A 21,197-nucleotide genomic window follows, 5' to 3' on the forward strand; every position below is an offset into this window, starting at 1 on the left:
TTTTCAAGTGGACTTTGGGTTATAAATGTGTAAATTGAAGACCTAGGTGATATAACTTTTACTTGGGGAAAGAGGGTAGGAGGCGTATTGATAGTCATGATGTGATTCCTAAGAGGCTATAACAGATAGCAAAGACAGGTGTATGAGGTTTTGCTGCCTGAATTAGGAATGTTTAAGAGCTCAGTTTAATTAGGCATGTTTTGAGAAAATATTTCATGGTGTGGATTGAATTTCAGGCATTCACCAAAATCATGTGAGTGGCTTTGACTGCAGCCATCACAGCAGTACCACTGGTCACAGCAGTACCACCGGCTCACGTGGTATTTGGAGAAGCCCAGCACACCCCCAAAACTGTGGGAAAACACTGAATATGTGTCTTCCATCTGCCAGGGTGCTGCTTTCCATGGAGATTCTCAAGAGTACAGATGACATGGATGACAGTGGTGTTGTGTGGCTTAATACCATGATGCTGAAGGCAACATTTTAGGTAAAATGGTGAGGCAAGAGTGAAGATATATTTGGTGAGAATCAGGCAGATTAAGCAGATAAAATTGAAGCTGGGTATGGATTACTTCTTGTCTGTTGTAACTAAGAGTTTTATCATAGGGTCTTCACTGCACTCTGGAATAGCATAAAGCAAAGAACTGCAGAATAATTGTTTTTCAGTAATTCTCCCAGTGAATACTCTCAGGGTAGACCCTGTGTCACCAGAGGAAGTTAGTACAGGATAAATACTGCCCATGAAATACAGATAACTTTTCCAAAGCTTCCTCCAGTAGAAGACTTCATACAGTGCCTGAATGTCCCTGAAGTGTTCAGTGGCACCAGCTGGTGCCTGGGGATGTTCCTGCAGTGCAGGTGTGCAGTTCTTCCCTTCCTGTAAACCCTGGTGTGGTTTTATACAGCCAAGAAGTTCCCAGAGCTGTGATCAGAGACACACCAGCTGCCAGAGCCCAAGGATACAGGGAGTGGTGCTTGTGCTCAGCAAAGCCCAATCACTCTCTGACTCTGGTTGCAGTAGGGAAGAGAGGGTGAGCCCAGATGAGGCCCCTCCAATACCTCTGCCTCACATGGTGGATAAGGAATTGGCTGGATGGATGCACACAGAGAGTTGTGGTCAATGGCTCTGTCTTAAGGGGAGATTTGTGGTGAGTGATGCCCCTCAAGGCTCTGTCTTGAGGCCGGTGCTCATCACCATCAGTGATCAAGTGCACCTTCAGTGAATATTCAGGTGACATCAAGCTGAGCAGTGCAGGTGACACCAGAGAAGGAAGGGGTCTCAATCAGGAGGACCTGGACAAACTTGAGAAGTAAAGCCGATGAGAACCTCATGAAGCTCAACAAGTCAAACTGCAAGGTGCCACACCTGGGTCAGGGCAATCACAGAGGTGAGTGCTGGCTGGGAGAAGCCACTGAGAGCAGCCCTGCCAAGAAACACTTGGGAGTTCTGGTGGATGAGAGGCTGGACATGAGCCAAGAGTGTGTGCTTACAGCCCAGTGGTAGCCTGGGCTGCATCAAAAGCAGTGTAGCCAGGAGGTTGAGGGAGGTGGCTCTCCTGCACTGCTCTACTATTCCTGAGAGAGCAGCTGGAGTGCTGCATCCAGCTCTGGGGCCCCCAAAATCAGAAGGTCATGGACCTGTTGAAGCAAGTCCAGAGGAGGGACATGGAGACAGTCTGCTCTAGGCAGAAAGATAACTCAAGGACAAGGAACTGGAACATTGCAATACTCAGTTTATACACGTACTGTCTTGATGGAGTGTCATTTTACCAGAGCCACCTGTGTGACCGTGTTCACAGGGGTTTTCAGGTGAGGGAAGAGATGAGAATGTTGACTCCATGTTCAGAAGGCTTGATTTATTATTTTATGATATATATATTACATTATAACTATATTAAAAACAATAGAAGGAAAGTTTCATCTCAGAAGGCTAGCTAAGCTAAGAATAGAAAGGAATGAATAATAAAGGTTTGTGTCTCGGACAGAGAGTCCAAGCTAACTGGGCTGTGATTGGCCATTAATTCTAAACATCCAAGATGGGCCAATCACAGATGCACCTGTTGCATTCCACAGCATTGGAATAATAGATAACCATGGTTTACATTTTGTTCCTGAAGCCTCTCAGCTTCTCAGGAAGAAAAATCCTAAAAAAGGATTTTTAATGAAAAGATGTCCGCGACACCACCTGCTAAGAAAGGAAGAAAAAATGGTCTTGGATTTGGTACTAACATATTTATTTCAGCAAGGTTTTGGCAATGGAAATCTTCTCTGAGCTGGGAAATAAGTACTAAGCTTCCTGAAGTTCTATTAAATAATTTGCAGTCTTTATACCTAATACAGGAAATTTTACTGTAATTCAGGGAATTGTGTTTGCACTGTTTCAGAGGAAGCTATGTTTTCAAGTAACTGACAATTAACTGAGAATGGTAAAATAATAATTACAAAATCAGAATGAGTGTTTGTTCATAAAAGAACAGGCACCTTTATAAGCTGTAATTATCTTTTTGCTAATTTGGTCTGACTGGCAAACAAAGCAGAGGATGATTCTTTTCCCGCGCATAGCACCACTGCAGTCAGAGCACTGTTAGAGGTGAGGTTTGTTGTAAAAGCAGGTCCCATGGCAGCAGGTACTGATGGTGCTGAGTATCTCTTGCTCAGGGAATTCTTATTGTCAACTGAAAAGTAAGAACAACAGCAGGAATTCCTCAGCATAGGAATAATTAACTAGAGACCGAGGCTGAAGTTTATCACAGCACCAGTAACTTTGCACTTGAAACCAACTCTCAACTTTTTCTGGTTATTCGGTTTGCATAAATTTTTCCCCCACTGTTTTTTTTTTTTTTTATTGTTGGCGAATTGTGTGTTTCTAGAACACAATGCATTCTGTCTCTTGGCCCAAGAAACGTGTATCTATGTACATGTCCTCTTATGTAAGGTGAAACTTGATGGAAATAGGACACACAAAGGTGCATCATGAGAGAAAGGAGACAATGATTCTGCACAAAACTTTACTCAGTCAGATACACACAGCTCCTGCAAACTATATTTTGGGGAAGAGAAAGGGTTGAGGGTGAGGTGTTCTCTTCTTTCACGGCATACAAGTGTTTTGGTACAATGTATAGGAAGAATCAGGATGAGACAAATACAGTAATGTGTTAAATGCATGTCTTTGCAGACCGGGCGGGGGGGGGAATATCTGAAGCATAATAGTGTATTTCATGGGCAAGCAAATAAGAAAGTAGAGAGTCTGATACACATGCAGGAGTTTTGCAAGCATTTTAAGGCACCAATGCAAAGTTTGAATTTGGCATTTAGTTTAGCAGGAATGAGCGAATTGATTCAAAGGGTATCTGCTAAAATGAAAAGGGAAAAATTTAATCTCTGACAATAAGTAATACCTCCTGAGCAGTTCATAAGAAGCTGGTTCTGGCAGAAGATCCAGGTTGTCAGATGCCATCCCTGGAGTACCAGCCAAAGGGGTGCAGAGCATCAACAGTAACCCTCATAGCAGAGTTTGTTCATTGTTCTGTATGGCATGGGCTAAGTGGGGCTAAGTAGAGTTGTGGTAGAATGATCCCCTTCTTTTTTACAGGTTGGCCCTGAGATTAGCTCAGTTGGTTAGAGCATGGTGCTAAGCAGCAGTGGTGCACAGGGGCTCATTAGGCTGAAGGGCACCCTAGAGGGTCAGTTCTTTCACCATCCCTCAGGGTGCACATTTGGAGCCCTTTGGAGATGAGATGATGTGACGTAATGTGAGGTAGGATGCACAGTGGCCATTTTAGGTGAACTGTCATAAAAATAGGACACAAACATACATACTTATTTCTTATGCTGAAGGCACATTTGGACAAAGCATAAGAATTGTAATTTATTATGCATCACATTATATGTTTTTGCAATTAGGCAATTTATGATAATGAGATTTTTTAACAGGTATTTAGCTCAAAAATTCATAGCAATCTGAGATGCTATTACTGGGAAACAGCAGAGATACCTTGATGTCTTCAATGGATTTAAAGCATAAAGAAAAGAAAATTGAGGGTTGAGATTGTTCTAGAAATAAGAAAATGCAATTTCACAGGAACAGTATCATTTAATTATGCGACTAGAAAGAAATAACATGAGCAAATAATAAACTAATTTTAAGATGCCTAACTGAAAATTTGGAGGAAGGGGCTGGTAACAGAGCGTTTGTGACAGGGTTATGGCAGTAAAAGAACTTACATACTGCAAATTAGTTTAGACAAAGAGCAGGGAGAAATGGCAAATAAGCAGCTTTTCTAAAGATTTTTAGTTTGGTAGGGAAGAAAGATGCCTCTCAGATTTGGAGAGAGACTCCAGCCAGATAAATGTCCATAGCAGTCAATTCACTGAGAGCATGGGCAATCACACTGATGAAAAGCGTGTCTTCTACTTTGCTGTGCTATTTTGCTGTGGTCCAACTTAATTTGTTTCAGAGCAGCATTTCATACTTCTGATACTCTAATAAGTGTTCTGCATTGTGACTTCTTATCCTCTGTATTAAAATTTCTAAGTAGCTGATCAAAAAGAGATGAAGCTAATAATCTAATGAACTGATTGGTGTTGTAATTAATTGTGCTCATCTGATTAGTCAACAACCAAAGCTGATTTACCCTCCTTTCTTCTCAAGGCACTGCACTGATAACGGCTTTTCAAGACTGCAAAATAGATGCAGGAAGGCACTTGAAACTCAGATGTGACAGGGAGATTGCTTTGTAGGTTAAGGGAATCATCTTACTTGAGCAATCACCATCCTGTTTGTTTGTTCCTCCAGTTTGATCGGATTGCATATTGCTTGTGTTTTTTCTGGAACCTAATCTTTATTAATAGGATTTTTAGAGTGGTAACTTCATTAAATATACCTATTTACACTGTTTCTGGTCTTATTTTTGCAGTTATCTTGTCCACTGAGTTCTAAAACCAAAGCAAGAGAGCAGTATAACTTTCCAGTACTTTGATTCATAAGACCTGAGAAGAACTGCATTCCCGATAATGCTTTTAAATGTTTCACATTTAAGGGCAGAGGCAAACAGGCTTACTTGAGCTTAAGTGTCTACTAAAGTATATAAAAATAATATGCAATATGTTATAATATCTCATAAAAAACTTTCAGGTTTGGTTTAGTAACAACAGTGTCAACTTAAAAATCAGCCTACCCAATGGAAAAGTGAAAATCAGAGCATAAAAAGTATAATCTTCTGTCAAAATGGAATCGAAAATTCATCTCTAATGCCATTATTTATTTTCATATTTATACAACTAGAAAGTCACATCTGAACTGTCATCTAGTGTCACAGACATTTTTCATAGAAATCCTTCCTTTTGGATTTGTGCATCTTCTGGGAAGCAGAGGCCCCAGAAGAGAATGTAAACAATTGTTATCAGCTGCTGTGAAATGCAATAGGATGCACCTGTGATTGGTTCATGTTCCATGTGTACAATTAAGGGCCAATCACAGGGCAAGCTCAGGAAAAGATTCCCTGGACACTGAACTTTGTTATTGATTCTCTTCTATGCTATTCTTAGCTTAGCAGCTCTGCAACTTCTCTCCTTACTCTTTTTAGTATAGTTATAATGTATTATATATCATCTATCAATAAATCCAGCCTTCTGATCATCAAACAAGATTCTCATCCTTCTCTCACCCTGGAGACCTCTTCAGGTCGCTGTAATAATCTAGCCCAAGTAGAATACTTGTTTTAACAGAGTGAGAAACCAAAATGACAGCGTCAGGGAATCCCATCCCAGGGTTTAAAGTAGTTTTTCCTCATACAGATGCTCTCCTGAGTTGCTATGTCTGAAATAAGCTCTATTTATTTTTCATTTTATTTTTTAATTTTTTTTCAAGATGTGGCTTTCCTGTTTGCCTAGAAATGCATTCACATCCCTTTATCATCAAACTAGGAGAACTCATTTCAGCTTCCCATCCTTTCAAAGTCTCTGTTTATTTGGAAATGTAAAATTACTGGGTTTATACCTGAATCACAGATTTATTTTCTTGCATCATGTTGTAGAAGGAGTTTGACAGTTGTGACACTTTGCTTTTTACTACCTTTGTTTGGTTGCTCTTAAACTCAATTTGTGTGGCCAGTGGGTGTATGTGGCAAATGGACTGTTTTCCATGCAACAGGCATTCACTGGATATTTAAATGGGCTGGTTTTTCTAGAAAATTGACTTCCTACTGTTCCATTTGTTTGTATGAGCCACAAAGGAGACCAAGACAGGGAGCCACAATTTAGCATTAAAGCACTTTTTTCTTACATAGTTTTCAGTTAAGGGAATTTAGGGACCGCAGGACTCACTGGACTGCAAGACACTCAAATGACTGAGAAAGTTTTAATACAGAGATATTGGGCTTCAAATCACTTCCTTTTTTGCTTCTGTGAGGTAGTGCAATGGCATTCTTTGCACAAAGACTTCTGAGTGTGCTGGAGACCCAGTTCTAAGTGCCTTATTAGAATGGAGCAGAGGATGGCTCCAGAGGGTACCAAATCTCTGGTACTGAGTTCATCATTACTTGAGAAATGGGAGAAAGGATGCACAAATTAGTCCTTTAAGACCAGTATAACCCAAAGTCTGTTTTTCATAGGTTTTGCCCTTAGATTTTGGGGGTTTTTTTCTGATTACAGAAATTATACTTGTGAAACTTTTTCATAGATTTTTTAGTTGTTGTTGTTTAGAAGTTTAATTAAATAGGAAAACCTAAGTTTAATTAAATAGGAAAACCTGCTTTTCTGCTAGAAAAGGCATCATGCTTATATGTGATGGTTTGGTCCTTTTCTATTACTATAGTCAAATAGGTCTTCTGTAGGTAGAATGTGCCCACTAGTAGTGACCAGTTCCAGGTAAAATCTGGCAGCAGGCCAGGAATGTATTTTGGCCCCATGTTGGATTCTGAAGTTCCCCTTTTGTCATGACCAACTCAGGCATTGAAATATTTCTCACTGCATAGAAAAGGGGCTTGCATGTATTCTTGAAAAGCACAAGAGCTACACTGGGATTAAGTCATGGGGAAAGAGCTGTCAAAACTAAGACTTTTTTTTTCATTTGTTAGTACTAGTTGTTCTTAAGATAAAAAAAAAAAAGGTCAAATACATCAAAGGATGGCAAGAAATTTCACACACTGTGAGAAGTTGGCTAAATTCCTTTTCCAAGTTTCAGGTACGAATGAAAATCCTTTCCTCAGCTGTTGTGTATGTTACAATTTTCACTGAAGGAGAGTGACTTTTCTTTAAAATTGTATTAGAGAAATAACTTTCAAACAATTTTATAAAGAGGTCTCAGCAGTGTAAGGTGTGCTGGTACACTCAGAATAATATTTTAGACACAGTAAATTATTGCCTTTTACAGATAGTATATTTCTTTGATGCTTAGTGCAAGCTTTAAAGCATTTTGTCTGCTTCTTTTCAATTGTTCTTAAGAATGCAGTTGTAATACCAAGTTTTTCCTGAGACTAAAGCCTACAAAAAATAAAAGAGGGGACATTTTTATTCTTGCAGAAGTATTTTTGCTAGGGCAGTCTCATGCAAGTCAAAGGCTTTCCCACAGCCCTAAACTGGACAAACAGAGGCTTCATCTTTTAGTGGAGAAGAAAAGTAGACATAGAAATTATGTACAAATAATCCGAATTATAATACTTTAGAGATTGCTTGAATAGTTAATGTAGAGAAAGAGCATCAAAACAGACCAATATATAAGAATTTGAAGAAAATAACCTGATAAACAATAAGTAGAAGGAGGTTAATTTAAAACCATTTATGTCTGATCAGTTTTGTTCTGAATAAGATAACAAGCTGAACAGAAAAATGAAAACGGACTGCTTTTCAATGCTGAAGCATCTGACACAGTAATTTTGAGTTTTCACAGTGATCAGAACAGGTAGCCAGGGAAGAAATGTGGAATGAGACCAGTAGTAGTTCCTCAGGGCATGCTCCCACCGGGCACGTGGGTGTTTCACTGAGTGCTGGTGGAGGGAGTGATACCCGCACTTGGCAGCCTCAGTGCCATCCTTCCCCACAAATTTGTCCTGTTGCTCTTCAGTCCATGAACAGAGGAAGAGCTGCAGAGTCCTCTGGACAGTGCTTCTGTAGGACAGAAGTACCTGAGCTAATGCTGGTATTTAATACTGGATCATCAAAAGCTGATGCTGTTGTATTTACATTCTTGCAGTCTTCAACACATCTACAGCTCCATTTAGCACCATGACAATTGTAAATGGAGAAAAGTATCTTGACACTGACATATTTAAACTATTCCCATTTTGCCCTTCAGAGTCTGTACCACAGCAGGTCTTCCCCAGGGCAGTAAGTGACTCAATATTTCAGCTCTTTCTGAATGAAGAGGTAGTGTATTAAAAGCTGTACAAACATTAATGAGCATTAATGAGTGCAGTGATTTTTATAAAACCAAATACTACATGTCAGAGAAATTAAATATCAAAACAGAAATTTGATGCAGTTAGGATTTTTTTATACCATAATTTTAAAGATTCCCTCAATACACTATGTCTAATTCTGTGTATTGTAGTTAAATAGAATTGCACATCAAATGAAAACACAGCAAAAAAGGAGAGGGGTAAATAGAATTTTTTTTTCCTTTTAGATGAAGCCAGGGTTGATTATAACATGAAATCTTACCAAAATTGTTCCTGCTAGAAAATTTGGGGTGGTTTTGGGTTTGTTTTACAGAGACAGTTTCTTTTAAGATGTTTACTGCAGTTCATGTTCTGTCCCATTGTGTATCTTTCAAAACTATCAAAATAGCAAAAAATGATGTTAGGAGTCAACTGCTTCACAAATCCCACAGAGCAGTCCTTCAAAACAGTGCATTTAGCCTCGGGATTGGACATGCAGAAGCACGGCAGTAAAAGGCACCTGTTGAGTGCTTGACTTTGTAGGGTAATTGCTCTGATGCTTTGAAAACAATAGGTACCACAGAATAACCAAAGCTAAATAACACTGTCATAGCATTTGATAGAAAGGTTAATAACCAAGACTGTATTAGACTGTCAGATGTTTGTCTAATTGCAAATTATTCTTTTAAAGTGAAAGAGAGAAAGATCTCACTTAGGCCAAGTTCCTTTTTGATATAGAATGATCTTCTTTAACAAAGTTGAGCTATTCTAATTAATACAAGACAGGTTTTGCCCAAAACTTAGGTTAAACTTAATCCACATACAGTATTGCTAAATTCTGGAAGCCAGCTTATAGAGAAAGCTATAAGTGGTGCTAAGAATACTTACAAAGAAGAAATATTGCTGATTTTGGTGATACAGCACTGAACTGTCATTCAAGTCAGGAAAAGTTAAGGGGAAATCTGTGGCAGTGACTGAAAAATCTATTTTAATTTATTTTTACCTCCAAACTATAAGCTGATTTTATAGTCACTGAAAGCCTAGCACTTAGAAACTCTAATAATGAAGAATGAACCGTCTTGTGTTTTCTAAGGTTTTGTCTCACTGCTTTGTTTAAATTTCTATTTTGTCTGAGAAGTAGCTAGTCTTATCAGCTAGTTTAGTTTCCAGCAATAAGAAATTATTTTAAAAATTCTTACAGTACAAATGATAAAAAATCAAAATTTGTCTAAAGTTTGCAGTAGTAACCAGAACTACTACAGCTAACCTATCTATTCCATGTCCAAAGGCTGCCCTGAGTGCTCACAGATAAGCCAATGTGACTCGAGGTCTACTTCACTATAAAAAGCCCCCCAAACTGTATGGTTGCACAGGGTCTGCTGACAACACTGGGCACACTTGATGGATACATACATGGTGTTAATTGCTTCATTTTGCTGTCTGTGTCACTGTATTAAACACTTGCAGCAAAGAGCCTGAATGCTGCCAGAAGCAGCTGGGAGTGTACAGAAAAAGCACAGAAATACAGAAGTAGCTCTTAGGGGATCATGTGTTACATGGCAGGCCAGCTCAGAGGATCATCACCACAGCACCCTCTGATGGGACTGGGGATGCCAGCTTCCCCCTGAGACAAGGCTTGGTCCCTGAAGGAGAAATGCTCAGTCAGACAGAAATAGAAACAGGCAGCATATAAAAGAGCAGATCTAGAGAAGGCCAGTTTCAGGGTGGGGTTTTGTTTGTTTGGGTTTGTGATTTAAAGACAATTATTTTGTGTGCCAGTTGTAACTCAGTTACTCAGTATTCTGAGGGCTTTTCCCATCCTAGGCATCCTCAGGCAAACATAATCGCAGTTGCTATAATATTAATGGGGTTGGTATAGTTCTTGATTTTTGTAAACCTTTCCCTATTGCTGTGAAAAATCTTTTTTTGATGGCTCTTATAACCTGTAGAAAGATGAAAAAGATTGAGGCTTTTATGATTAGTCCCTTTTACACAAAACTTCTTGGAATAATTATATATTTGGAAAGCCCCTGAAGTTTCATGGTGATGAAGATAACTTCTGCTTTCCAGCTAATTTAGGATATTATCCTTCCCATGTCTGTCCTCTCTTATTCAGTCCATGACAAAATATTACATATGCTAGATATTAAACATACTTTCTCTTTTTGTCATGGGGCTTTGAGGATGCCTGTCTCAATTTCACCATTGCTAAATGCAGATTATTTGTTTTCAACCATTATCTGGCATGACTTCAATGAGATCTGCAATCTGAAGACTGGTAGCTGCTACAGGGAAGGTCCTACTACTTGGCAAGACCTGAGCATGCTTAGGGAAGGCAGGTGCAGATGCTTTAATTCTGTCTTTGAGATGGATAAAACTGCCTTGGGAGTAGTCAGATGCTTTAATTCTGTCTTTGAGATGGATAAAACTGCCTTGGGAGTAGTTTCAACAGCTTGCTAAATATTCCCATATCCAGAGTTCATGTCTCAGCACACTGGCTTGCCTTTTGAATTATGTTTCTGTAGAAATCTATGTCTTGCCTCTGTATAAGGCAGATTATTTTAGTTATCCTAGAATCATAAAGACATTGCTCTGAACTTTCCACAGTTTGTATGAATGTATGCAAAATGACCCTAAAGCAGAAAGAAATTGCTTGGCACCACCCATCTTCCCCTACCTCAAAGCCTGACGATGGCATTGAATAACTAATGCTAGTGCCAGGGTTAACAGGAGCCAGGTGTGTTCTGCACAGTGCTCTCCTTTATACCACACCCTTCATATCCCGAGAACTTTGGATTGACATGCCCTAGGTATGGAGGGTCATGCCTGCTGATAGCTTTCAGGTGATGATATGATAGTTGGCACATTTTCCCATGAAACTGAAGCTGGATTATTTTAATTCTCTTCCCATTTCTAGGTAATTAGCAAAGTCAATCTGCCATTTGTTCAGAAAATCAGTTTGATGAACCATGGGTCTGAGCTCTTGATCCATCTGTCCTTAGTCTTCTTCTCATCAGAAAAAGCTATTTACATTAGCTGGGTTTTCAAGGTCTACCTGGAACCTTCTGACTAAACTGAGAGTTATTCTTCAGCCCTCTGTATTCTAGGTATTCCTGCATGACTGGATTCTAGTTGAAATTCATTTTACTGTTTTATGGCAGGCTGAAGGACTCCTTGTCCTGTTAGATTCAAAATGACACCATGAGTAGAGTTTACACTAAGAATCAAAGTATACAGGGTGGCTGCATTTATAATGGAGAAGTATTTTTTCCCTGAAAACTTGTGTATTGTATCTCCACATCCTGTAAGACATCCAGAAAACATGGTTTCACCTGTTTGAAAAATGACGCTGGAAAAATATTCACTGACTTAGTGGGACATCTTACCAACAGGAGATACTACTAATGTTCCAATTTAACATCTGCACAGTGGCCTGTAAATTCACAAATGGCAAATCATGTCTTATTCCCTGTCACACTGACAGCTACAGCATGTCCAAGTTAAATGACAGCGTGTTTTCTTTGACCGCTCATTAAATCTGGAACGTGTTTCTCTTTTGCAGAACTGCATAGCCTGAACATGGTGGTATTAGAGACCCTCTGTGAATTGTCTCAGTTAAGAGTGATTACTTCAGTAGAGGTGACATGAGACTAACTAGATATTGGGGTGTATGTCTTTTGAAATAATCAACTGATTATTTCTGCCAAAATGCTGAGGCAAGGTTGGGATTTGTGTTGTTTTTTAGCTGTTTCCTATGTAAATAAATGCACCATATCTCAGTGGGAGCTGTAGTAGCTGTGAGTCAGTGCAGAAAGTAAACAGTGACTTTTGTAAGAAAAAAAAAGGCAGTCATGGGGATTCAGAATATCCATCTCTTGATTAAAGGAGCAACTGGAGCATAATGGGGAAGGATGATAAACAGAAGAACCCGACTCGACATCTCCTCCATACAGAGCCAGGAAATGCATTGTCTGTGCAAGATGTGCCCCTGGTGTGTCTGTATTGCTTTGTGCAGAGGCCTCATATTCTTTGTTTGCTGGAAATGAATGAGGCAGATAGCTCACAGCTCAGGGACTATAAGGTTGTCTACATTGCTGTCTTGGTGAAGAGGAGTTTCTGGTGAACTTGGAGAGGAGCTGAGAGGCTGACAGTCTTTGCAGGCTCTGCACAGTCAAGGTGTGAGACATGCGGTTCACTGTGATAGAGAGAAGGAAAAATCACCTCAATTAGAAGATCAGGAAGACTATATCTCTGTTTCTGGTGGTGTCTAAATCAGTTTATTTTGAAAGCTTGCACTCAGTATTTAAAGAAGCCTTATTATTCTAGTTACAAATTATTCTAGTACATCTGTTTAAAAGGATTCAGGAATATTTCACTTTTTTTTTTTTCCTAGTGGTGCAAAGAAAGGTGCAAAGCCATGCTGAGAACTCTTCCTCAGCATCCTCCTATTCTGCAGTTGCTCTTCTAGGGCTGGATACAACTTTCTTCATCATGCAGTCATAGGATCATAAAACAGTTAAGGTTGAATGCATCTTAAAGACTATTGAATTTTAACACCTTACCATGGGCAGTAACACCTTCCACTAGACCAGATTGCTCAAAGCCCCATCCAGTCTGGCCTTGAACACTAGCAGGGAATGGGACATCCAGAACTTCTTTGGGTAACCTGCACCAGTGCCTCAGTGCCCTCTCTCCATCTCTATTTATCTACCTACTGCTGTCTTTATCTGCCTAGAGGGTAAGAGAATGAAGTTTCAGAAAGAAGGCAAATAATCCTTCTTGTCCTCACTCTAAACCCCACAATGAGCTTTTCCAGTCCATGATTGTGCTTTTCCTCCATGTGTTGCCCTTTCAGAATATCAGTAGAGCTCTTGCCTTTAAAAGAGTGTGGTCTACTCTACTTCAGGTGGAGTCCCCAGCCCTGCAAATATAGGGCACAGATACTTGTTTGGGGAAAACCATACTCTATATATTTACCTTCTTATTTCTGCCACACAAAGGTAAGTCAGAAGATTCCATCACTTCTAAGGGAGAGAGTTTTTCTATTGATGTTATCCAGACCCTACTTCCTAGAAGAAAGTTTCCCCATGAATTGGAGGAAAACCACTCACCTGCTGATCTTATAGCAGCAGAGAGATAAAGGAAGGAGGCATTAGACTTTAGGGACCAGAGGAACCAGACAACACAAAACTTGCAATCTGTTATGAAGGGCAGGCTTCTGATGTGTAATGTGGCCAAAAATGAGGGGTTTCAAGGAGGCTGAATTTGTTTGCTAGAGAGATACAAGAATTCATTCCAGTGCTCCGGGGCTATATGTTTTCTGTCAAGCTGTCTGCTGAGGTGAAGGGAATAGTATTGAATTAATTGGGCCAGTTTGTGTGTGGGAGAGCAGCACTAATTAGGACTGTGTGGGGATGCAAGTATAGATGGCAAATCATATATGTTTAGGGGGCAGAGTCAGTTAGGAACCTGCATTGGAACTGGGGGATTGTCCAGTTATAGGACTCTGTTGCTTTGGGGAAATGAAAATGCTTTTTTCAGATTTTTTTTTAGATAATAAGGAGGCAGAGCAAGATGAAGTAGATAGAACAGAAAAAGATTGAAAGGAAACCTAGCCCTAAGTCTTCTCATCTTCTTCCATCTGAAATTCTTTCCTCTTTCCCAGGATTCCTCTGCCTTTTCCACCTTTAGTGCAAAGGTCATTGAATATGGCATAAAAGATAGAAAGTGCCTTGCCTTCTTCCCAAATTCAAGGGCCAGTGTCCTCCCTTCCATTTCCACACATTAGCGTTAACTACATAGGTGTGGTGTGTGTGCTTTTAATGTTCTTTGTGTAAACTTTAGTAGTGGGGAGGGAAGAGCTGCAGATGAGCCACATCAGCAAAGGGTTACCTTCCCCTACTGAAAGACACTCTGTAAAGTTTTACCCCATTCTTGAGATTGCTAATTCACCCATTTCCAAATCAAACCTGCTATGCATATTTGCATACAGTTTTTCTCTGGGAGAGTTGATGTTAGCAAATATAGATTCTGTTTGTAAATGCTCATTCATACATATTTGTTTCTTTGTGTATCAGTACTTTGAACTTTATGACACAATATGTTATGCAGTGAATTTTGTTTTAATTGGATTTGTATAAATATATTCAGAAGGCCATGTGGCCCCATCTAAGGAACACAAGAATTACAATGTTCTTGTAATAATCGGAGGCCTTAAGTTTTGCAATGCAAAATAAACTACGTAAAGAGAAGATTGAGGCATTAACATTCTCTCAAAATGAAAGAGAAAAAGAAACCCTCATGTAAAATGAGAAGCAAGCAACAGCAGGTGTTTTATATTATGCTCTGATAATATTTGTCTCTCAGGTTAAGAACCCTAACTACTGGGCTCTTCAGTTCCTAGGAGATGTATTTGTCAAAACCTCTAGACTTTTAAAATCCTGATTTATATGTACATATGCATATTTTAAAAAGAAAGGAGGAAGGGAAGGGAAGGGAAGGGGAAGGAAATTATCAGCCCTTCTCCAAATTTAGTGGGCCATGAGTCTCCCCATGCAGGTGGGCGCATGCTGCTTGGCCACTCAGCCCCATCCTGTGGAGGACCTGATGTCTTCCCTTTGTTCCCCTCTGCGTTACATTTCCTGAGCTCATTTGCAGCTGTCTCCATTATTCACAGCTCTGACCTGATGAGAGGAAGAAGGAAAACGTGTGTTCTATCTGTGTGTGAACTGTGAGAAGGTTTCAGTGGGGCAGGGAGCTGTGTGCATAGTGACCCTTGCTGTTGCCTTGCAGGAATGTCAGCTCTGCTGGAGAGGAGGCCCGCAGAAGAATGAGGGAGTGTGATGGCCTGACAGATGCATTGCTGTACGTGATCCAGTCTGCTCTGGGGAGCAGTGAAATTGATAGTAAGGTTTGTCCTCTTTGTCTTTTCAGCAGCAAATACAGGTATTCAGGGTACATGGGGACTATAAACAGACCAGTTTTTCTTGATATTCCTTTTTCAATGCATTGTGAGGAATGTCTTAGCAAAGCATAATTTAGCCCATCTCTTCCTTTTTTTTTTTTTTTCTGCTGAGCTGTTTATTTTCATGTGCTAAGCATTGTATTTGTACCAGTGTAGTGTGGACAGGTAAACATGTCATCCTCTCTATTGAATTATTGAAGTAGAAAGTATGATACTGGTTTAAGAAGAGAAAATATGTCATATTCCCTGTAAAGTTCCTTACATTGCTCTGCCAGTTTTACCTTAAAATTGATTTTTAGTACCCAGTATGAGAGCTAATGAGAGTGAGGTAGGCTTAAAAGGCAAACAAGCAAAAAAGAATTGGGCAATTAATAGCAGTTTTGCAGTAAAACCAACATTATTTCTTCTTTGAAGAGGATCAATGAATGCTTTCAATAACAACTGTGTTAAGATGCCTCATTATGTCAACTTTACTTCTCTTAAAATGCTAGTCTATGAACAAGCTTCTCCAGAGGTGAAAGGCACTCCCTAATTAAAAAGACTCCAAGCATTTACAAATTGAAGATTTGTAATGCATTAAAGTATTCCAGAGAAGAAGAAAAAGGCCAGTTTCTTTTGCTTTCAGTAAATGGTGCTAAATTAATTACAGTTCCTGCTCTAGGGCAACCTTGGTCCATTTGCAAACCCCTAGGAATTGCAGGAGAGCAGCCTTTTATGCAGCAAGGTTTTAAAGCCCACTCGGCTTGTATTTCCAAATACTACTTCACAGGGTTGTCTGTGGACCCCCATGGGTTTATAGATTTTAGAGGAATAATCTCCAGGAGTCTCTGGCTACCATCTGAATCAAATAGGGGAAATTTGCCTGTGAGTTCAGGGGACAGAGAGAGGAATTAAGAGAGGTTCATAGCATGAGGTGCTGGGCTAACAGCATGGCTTGTTTGGTTTTTTTTTTAGAAAAACCCTCAAAACACCCAAAAAAATCTCACAACCCATTACCCTGTAATCAATGTTCCATTAATAGAAGTTTAGTAGAGGGATGCTAGAAGGACACCAACCCACAAGGCAGGCACAACACCTGGCAGCAGGGTTTGGGGCAAACCTGGCTGTTGCCAGTCCCCAAACACAGGGGTGTTTTTGACTTCATTAGCTTCAGAGTAGCTTAAAAGTAGCTGGAGCAGAAAAACTAGTGAACTTGTACCTAGCCCCTTTATGATGAAACTGAAAACAGAGTAAGGAACTCAAGGATCCCTGGAAGTCAAGGAGGAGTGAAGTCTGTCCAGCTGTGTGGTTAGAACCAGCTTTCTTGGCATGTAGGAGTTCGCCTTAATAGAGAAGGTGTTGATTGAATTGGAGCCTTGCAAGTTTGCTTATCAGTTTTTACTTTAAGGTAACAAGGTTACCTTGTTACCTTACCTTATGTTTTCCACAAAATGAGATTTTTAAATGCAAAAACTATGGTTTATTAAAAGGAAAATTAAAGTTTAGTATTCTAATCAACAGATGCAAAGCTTTAACTTCAGCATGCTATATCAGAAGTGAATAAAATTCATGTAAAAAAAAAACAAAGAGGTAGCAAACTTTGAAAAATAATTATGGTCACTATGATGTTTGCAAAGCTTTCAGCTGTGAAAGCTGCACTAAGAGTACTTTCTAGACACAGACACACACATGCATACATATTTCCACATGTGTTTATGTATTTGGCAGAAATTTCAAATCAGTACAAATATATTGCAAAATTGTGACATTTCATCTATGTTAAAAAACAGATACATAAGTGTTCTTGTGTAGATGAATCTGAATTCTATGTCACCTCTGGAGCTTTGTGTCATCACAAAAAAATGTGTGCTGAGTGCATACCTGGCAGAAGCTCATGCCATACATGGAAGGAAATGAAGCCCCATCTGTTTGCCTCACTGGTGAATATGGCAGAGTATGGTAGAGCTCAAAACCTCACAGTCATTCCATTCTGGGTTAATGGAGCAAAAGAGCTGGGATGTAGTGGCTATTGCTTTTTATCTCCATAGAGCATTAGAAGCAGTTGAAATAAATATAAATAGATAGAGAATGGCTTTTTTAACCATGCTTTCCTTGTGGGGAGAAAATTAAGCTCATATCCTTCTTATTAGGGATAATCAAACCAAATTGAACCAACTAAATGAGCAGGTTTCACATCTAAACTGAACTTCTTTTAGACTTGGAGAAATTAGGTTGAATTACAAGTGAATTTTCCTCCACTGGGTCTCATCCATTTATGGATTCCTGCTTGCATCTTCTACAGAAGGCACAACCTATTAGGGGGATAAATGGATGAAAGGGAAAGGCTGCACACAAGGTATCTGTTTGCAGCCTGGCTAGAAGCAGTAAAAACAGCAAGACAGATTTCTAGTCCTACTTCTGGGGCTGGAGAAACATCATCCGTTCATGCTACTAGTACGTGTGAAATGGAACTCAGACCAAATTTTATGGCAATTTACATAGAATTTCTGCCAGAAAAAAAGGTCATTTCTGGTTCTAAAAGGACAAAACCCAGGATCTGTTACCACTTTCTGTTTGTAGCCTTTTCTATTCACTGAGCTGGGAGTTTTCTGACATTCGGAGTGTTCAGGTTCTCTTGATTGCTTTTTACCTCGACATCTGTTTCACATGGGGCTGCAGTGTGAAATTCAGAACAACAATAAAAAAACTCCCAGTAAAGTATTGTTCAGACCACTGCTTTGTTACCATAAAAATTTCTGAATCTCTTAACCTGTTATTAACTGGGGAGCACTCAGAAATGTGTGCATAAGAATTGTGCTGGGAAAATCCACATTCAAAGATAGATGGCATACCTTCTGCTTCATATTCAGAGTGAGCAAGGGGAGGATTTTAATCTTTCTCTGGTTTTGTTTTCTGTATTTTTCTTTTTGTCATACTTTTCAGACCGTTGAAAACTGTGTGTGCATTTTGAGGAACCTCTCATACAGGCTAGCTGCAGAAACATCTCAGGGACAGCAGATGGGAACAGATGAACTTGATGGATTACTCTGTGGTGATGCCAATGGAAAAGATGCAGAGAGTTCAGGGTGCTGGGGGAAGAAGAAGAAGAAAAAGAAATCACAAGATCAGGTAATGAAACTTATTTGCAGCTGTGTTGTGAGTGGTTGAAGTGCCCATCATTTAAAATATAAATAATTAATGCACTGTATTAGGAATTAAATGCGTCATGCATAATATACAAAACTGTTGTCCTTGTTAATTAGCTGGGAGCTTAAAGTAGAATATGGCTCTGGAGTAATAAAATATGTTTGCTTGAGAAATTGTACATTATGTGGTGCACCTGGAAACTGTAGTCATGGGTACACTGTGAATGCCATAAATACCATAAAATGCTCTTTGAAAGGAAGCCATTTCTAATGAAAAGTGTAATCTGCATATACTTTACACTGTAATTCCACGGTGCCACGTGTGTGTAGAAAGGCTTTAATGCAAACAAACATCAGGCTTGTATATATACACTCACTTGCCTCAAAGTTAGTCCTGTACCATGTCTCTACACATTGAAAGAAAACTGTACAGGACTGAATCAAGTAATACGAGTGACTGTTATAAAAGCATTCATATTTTGATATATTTTATGTTGTTACCAAAGAAAAGTTGAAAAGCTAAGCCTTGATTGCTTCCTCAAGTTATTTCACAGGTTATCATTTTGGGTGGGTTGATTGTTAAAATGTGTTTATCTCTTTTTTTATACTATTAAGAACTTATAATTTGGGGAATACTAACAGTTGTATTGCAGAGAAAGACACTGTACACACAGCAAATAGCAATAAGAATGGCTACTGATTTATGGGCTTTTTCAGACAGCCTGTGCTGGCAGTAGTAAGTTTTCCACCTCTTCCTACACTTACTCAGTTTTTTGCATTGTAGTTTATTTCTGTTTCAGAATGCTCAAAGAAAATATTTATTTGAGTAAGCAATTAAGTGCACAGGGTAATAAATTATGTCAACCAGTACTGAAAATATTCCTAAATTCCTGAAGCCAAATTGTGTTGATGTGGAAAGGTTCTAGCAACACTACTAAGCTAAAGCTTTGGATACTGAAAAATGCAGCACTCATTACTAGTAAGACTTATTTCACCTACTCTTGTGGTTAAACACCCTATCATCAGGTAACTTGAATTTATTATGGCCTTTTGTTGGGATTCCTGTGTTAGGCTACAGTGAGATTAGAAGTGTTGAAGCAAACTAATTTTACCCCATGAAGTAGTCATCATCCCTGTTACTGAATTAACAGTTCTCACACACTGTGCTTGCAGTTATTCAAAGTGCAGGAGCAAAAAATAGCATGTCTGGGTATGAATGTGTCACACTGCAGCTTGGCTTGCTCTCTGCTGCTCTGTTTACTAACACATGCACACACACTCACTAGCTAAAGGCTTTTTAAGTCTTCCTCTTCTCTTTCTTCTGTGACTTTTGGATCTCACAGTCATACTTTTAACTCTGTACTGTTGACTCTTTCACTATTCCCATGGGGCCTCTCTGTACTGTAATGGTTCCCTTAAAAACATTTTTTTGCTCCTCCAGGCCAAAGAGCTGAGCCCTTTTGGCCAATTATCTTTACAATGTGCATGCTTTTGCCTGCTCTTAGATATTTTTTGTCTGTTTCTATGAGTGCTCGTTATCAGTATGTTGCATGGTAAAGATTTCCTCAGAGCTGTTAGTGTTGGCCTCATGGAATGGTTTTATATAATTTTTAAAGTGTAAAGAACAATAAAACTACACACATATTTTCAAGTTTATGACCACTAGGATTTTCTGTGGCAAGGACATAAATTTACTCTTTCCAGAACTGATTCTGTTGTGCATAGGACTGCTTTGTCTTACAAGTATTAGAAACATTTTTCTAATGGTGTTTTCTCTTTCATCTAATTTCCTTTAAATCCAGACATCCTTCTTCATCTTGCCATATTCAAGGTCTCACATGTGGATATTACTCAGTTCAGGAATTTTAAGGGGGCCTTGTGAGCCTTCTGCAGGTTATTTTCACCCCATAATCCTCGATTGCTGTTGAACATTCCAAATGATTTGAAGTATATTATCAAGTTAATATATTATCAAGTTAACTAGAGTGCCACCAAAAACAATAGCAGCAAGATCACTGTGCCAGAAACAGCTCTCCCAACTTATCCTCAAAAATGGAAAAGAAAAGCAATCTTTTTCATGTAACCACATTTATATTAATAGCATAAAATAACTTAAACTGTGATAAGGGTAAATTTAACCTTTTTGTCCATTTATTTTGCAAAAATAAGTGCAAAAGTATGTTCAGAGGTGCTTGTCCAGTGTGGACACAATTGTTCAATTGTGTGAAAAGATCTGCTTCTTTGTGTTTGTGGTTCCTTTAATACTTGGGAGTTTTATCTTTTCAGGTAAAGCCCAGGGCACAGGCAGATCTCTGTCAGTTGTGACACCTCAGTACAGGGGAGTAGTGTCCACTCTATGGTTACTACATTTTATGTCCCCAGAAGATATGTGTTCAGGGTGTAGGGTTTTTTTCCTTTATTGGCAGCCCATGGGGTTTTTGCAAAACAAAATTGCTGTTTCAGTTCTTCTCAGAATATAAGATGTACAAAACGGTGTGGAGGAAAATTGTTCAGATTTAAGTGAATGCAGTTTTGAAATTTTCCCGTTACAGTATCGCTGTAACTTAGTTTCTTCATTTTTATGTGTATTTACTTGAATTTCATTGTGCATTTATGAGGTAGTCTTTAATTTTTGCATAAAAGTCTTTGTAAAAAAAATAGTAGCAAAACTATTGTAGTTGCAAAAGAAAAACAGTATAATTTTAGACCAAGAATGTGAATCAAGATGCACTT

The 21,197-nt window shown here is 39.1% G+C and overlaps 1 protein-coding gene across 4 annotated transcripts in view; it reads left to right on the forward strand.

Annotated features, from left to right (window-relative positions):
• The window catches only part of CTNND2 (catenin delta 2), a 640,896-nt gene that overhangs the window by 529,081 nt on the left and 90,618 nt on the right, over positions 1 to 21,197 (forward strand). For all 4 annotated transcript variants that reach the window (XM_063162733.1, XM_063162752.1, XM_063162763.1 and 1 more), the window contains exons 13-14: positions 15,168 to 15,285; positions 18,262 to 18,447. In XM_063162733.1, coding sequence (XP_063018803.1) covers positions 15,168 to 15,285; positions 18,262 to 18,447 — 304 coding nt within the window. The remainder of the gene's footprint in view (positions 1 to 15,167; positions 15,286 to 18,261; positions 18,448 to 21,197) is intronic.

The sequence above is a fragment of the Melospiza melodia genome, chromosome 1, assembly GCF_035770615.1.
Source record: "Melospiza melodia melodia isolate bMelMel2 chromosome 1, bMelMel2.pri, whole genome shotgun sequence".
In the NCBI taxonomy this organism is placed as follows: domain Eukaryota; kingdom Metazoa; phylum Chordata; class Aves; order Passeriformes; family Passerellidae; genus Melospiza; species Melospiza melodia.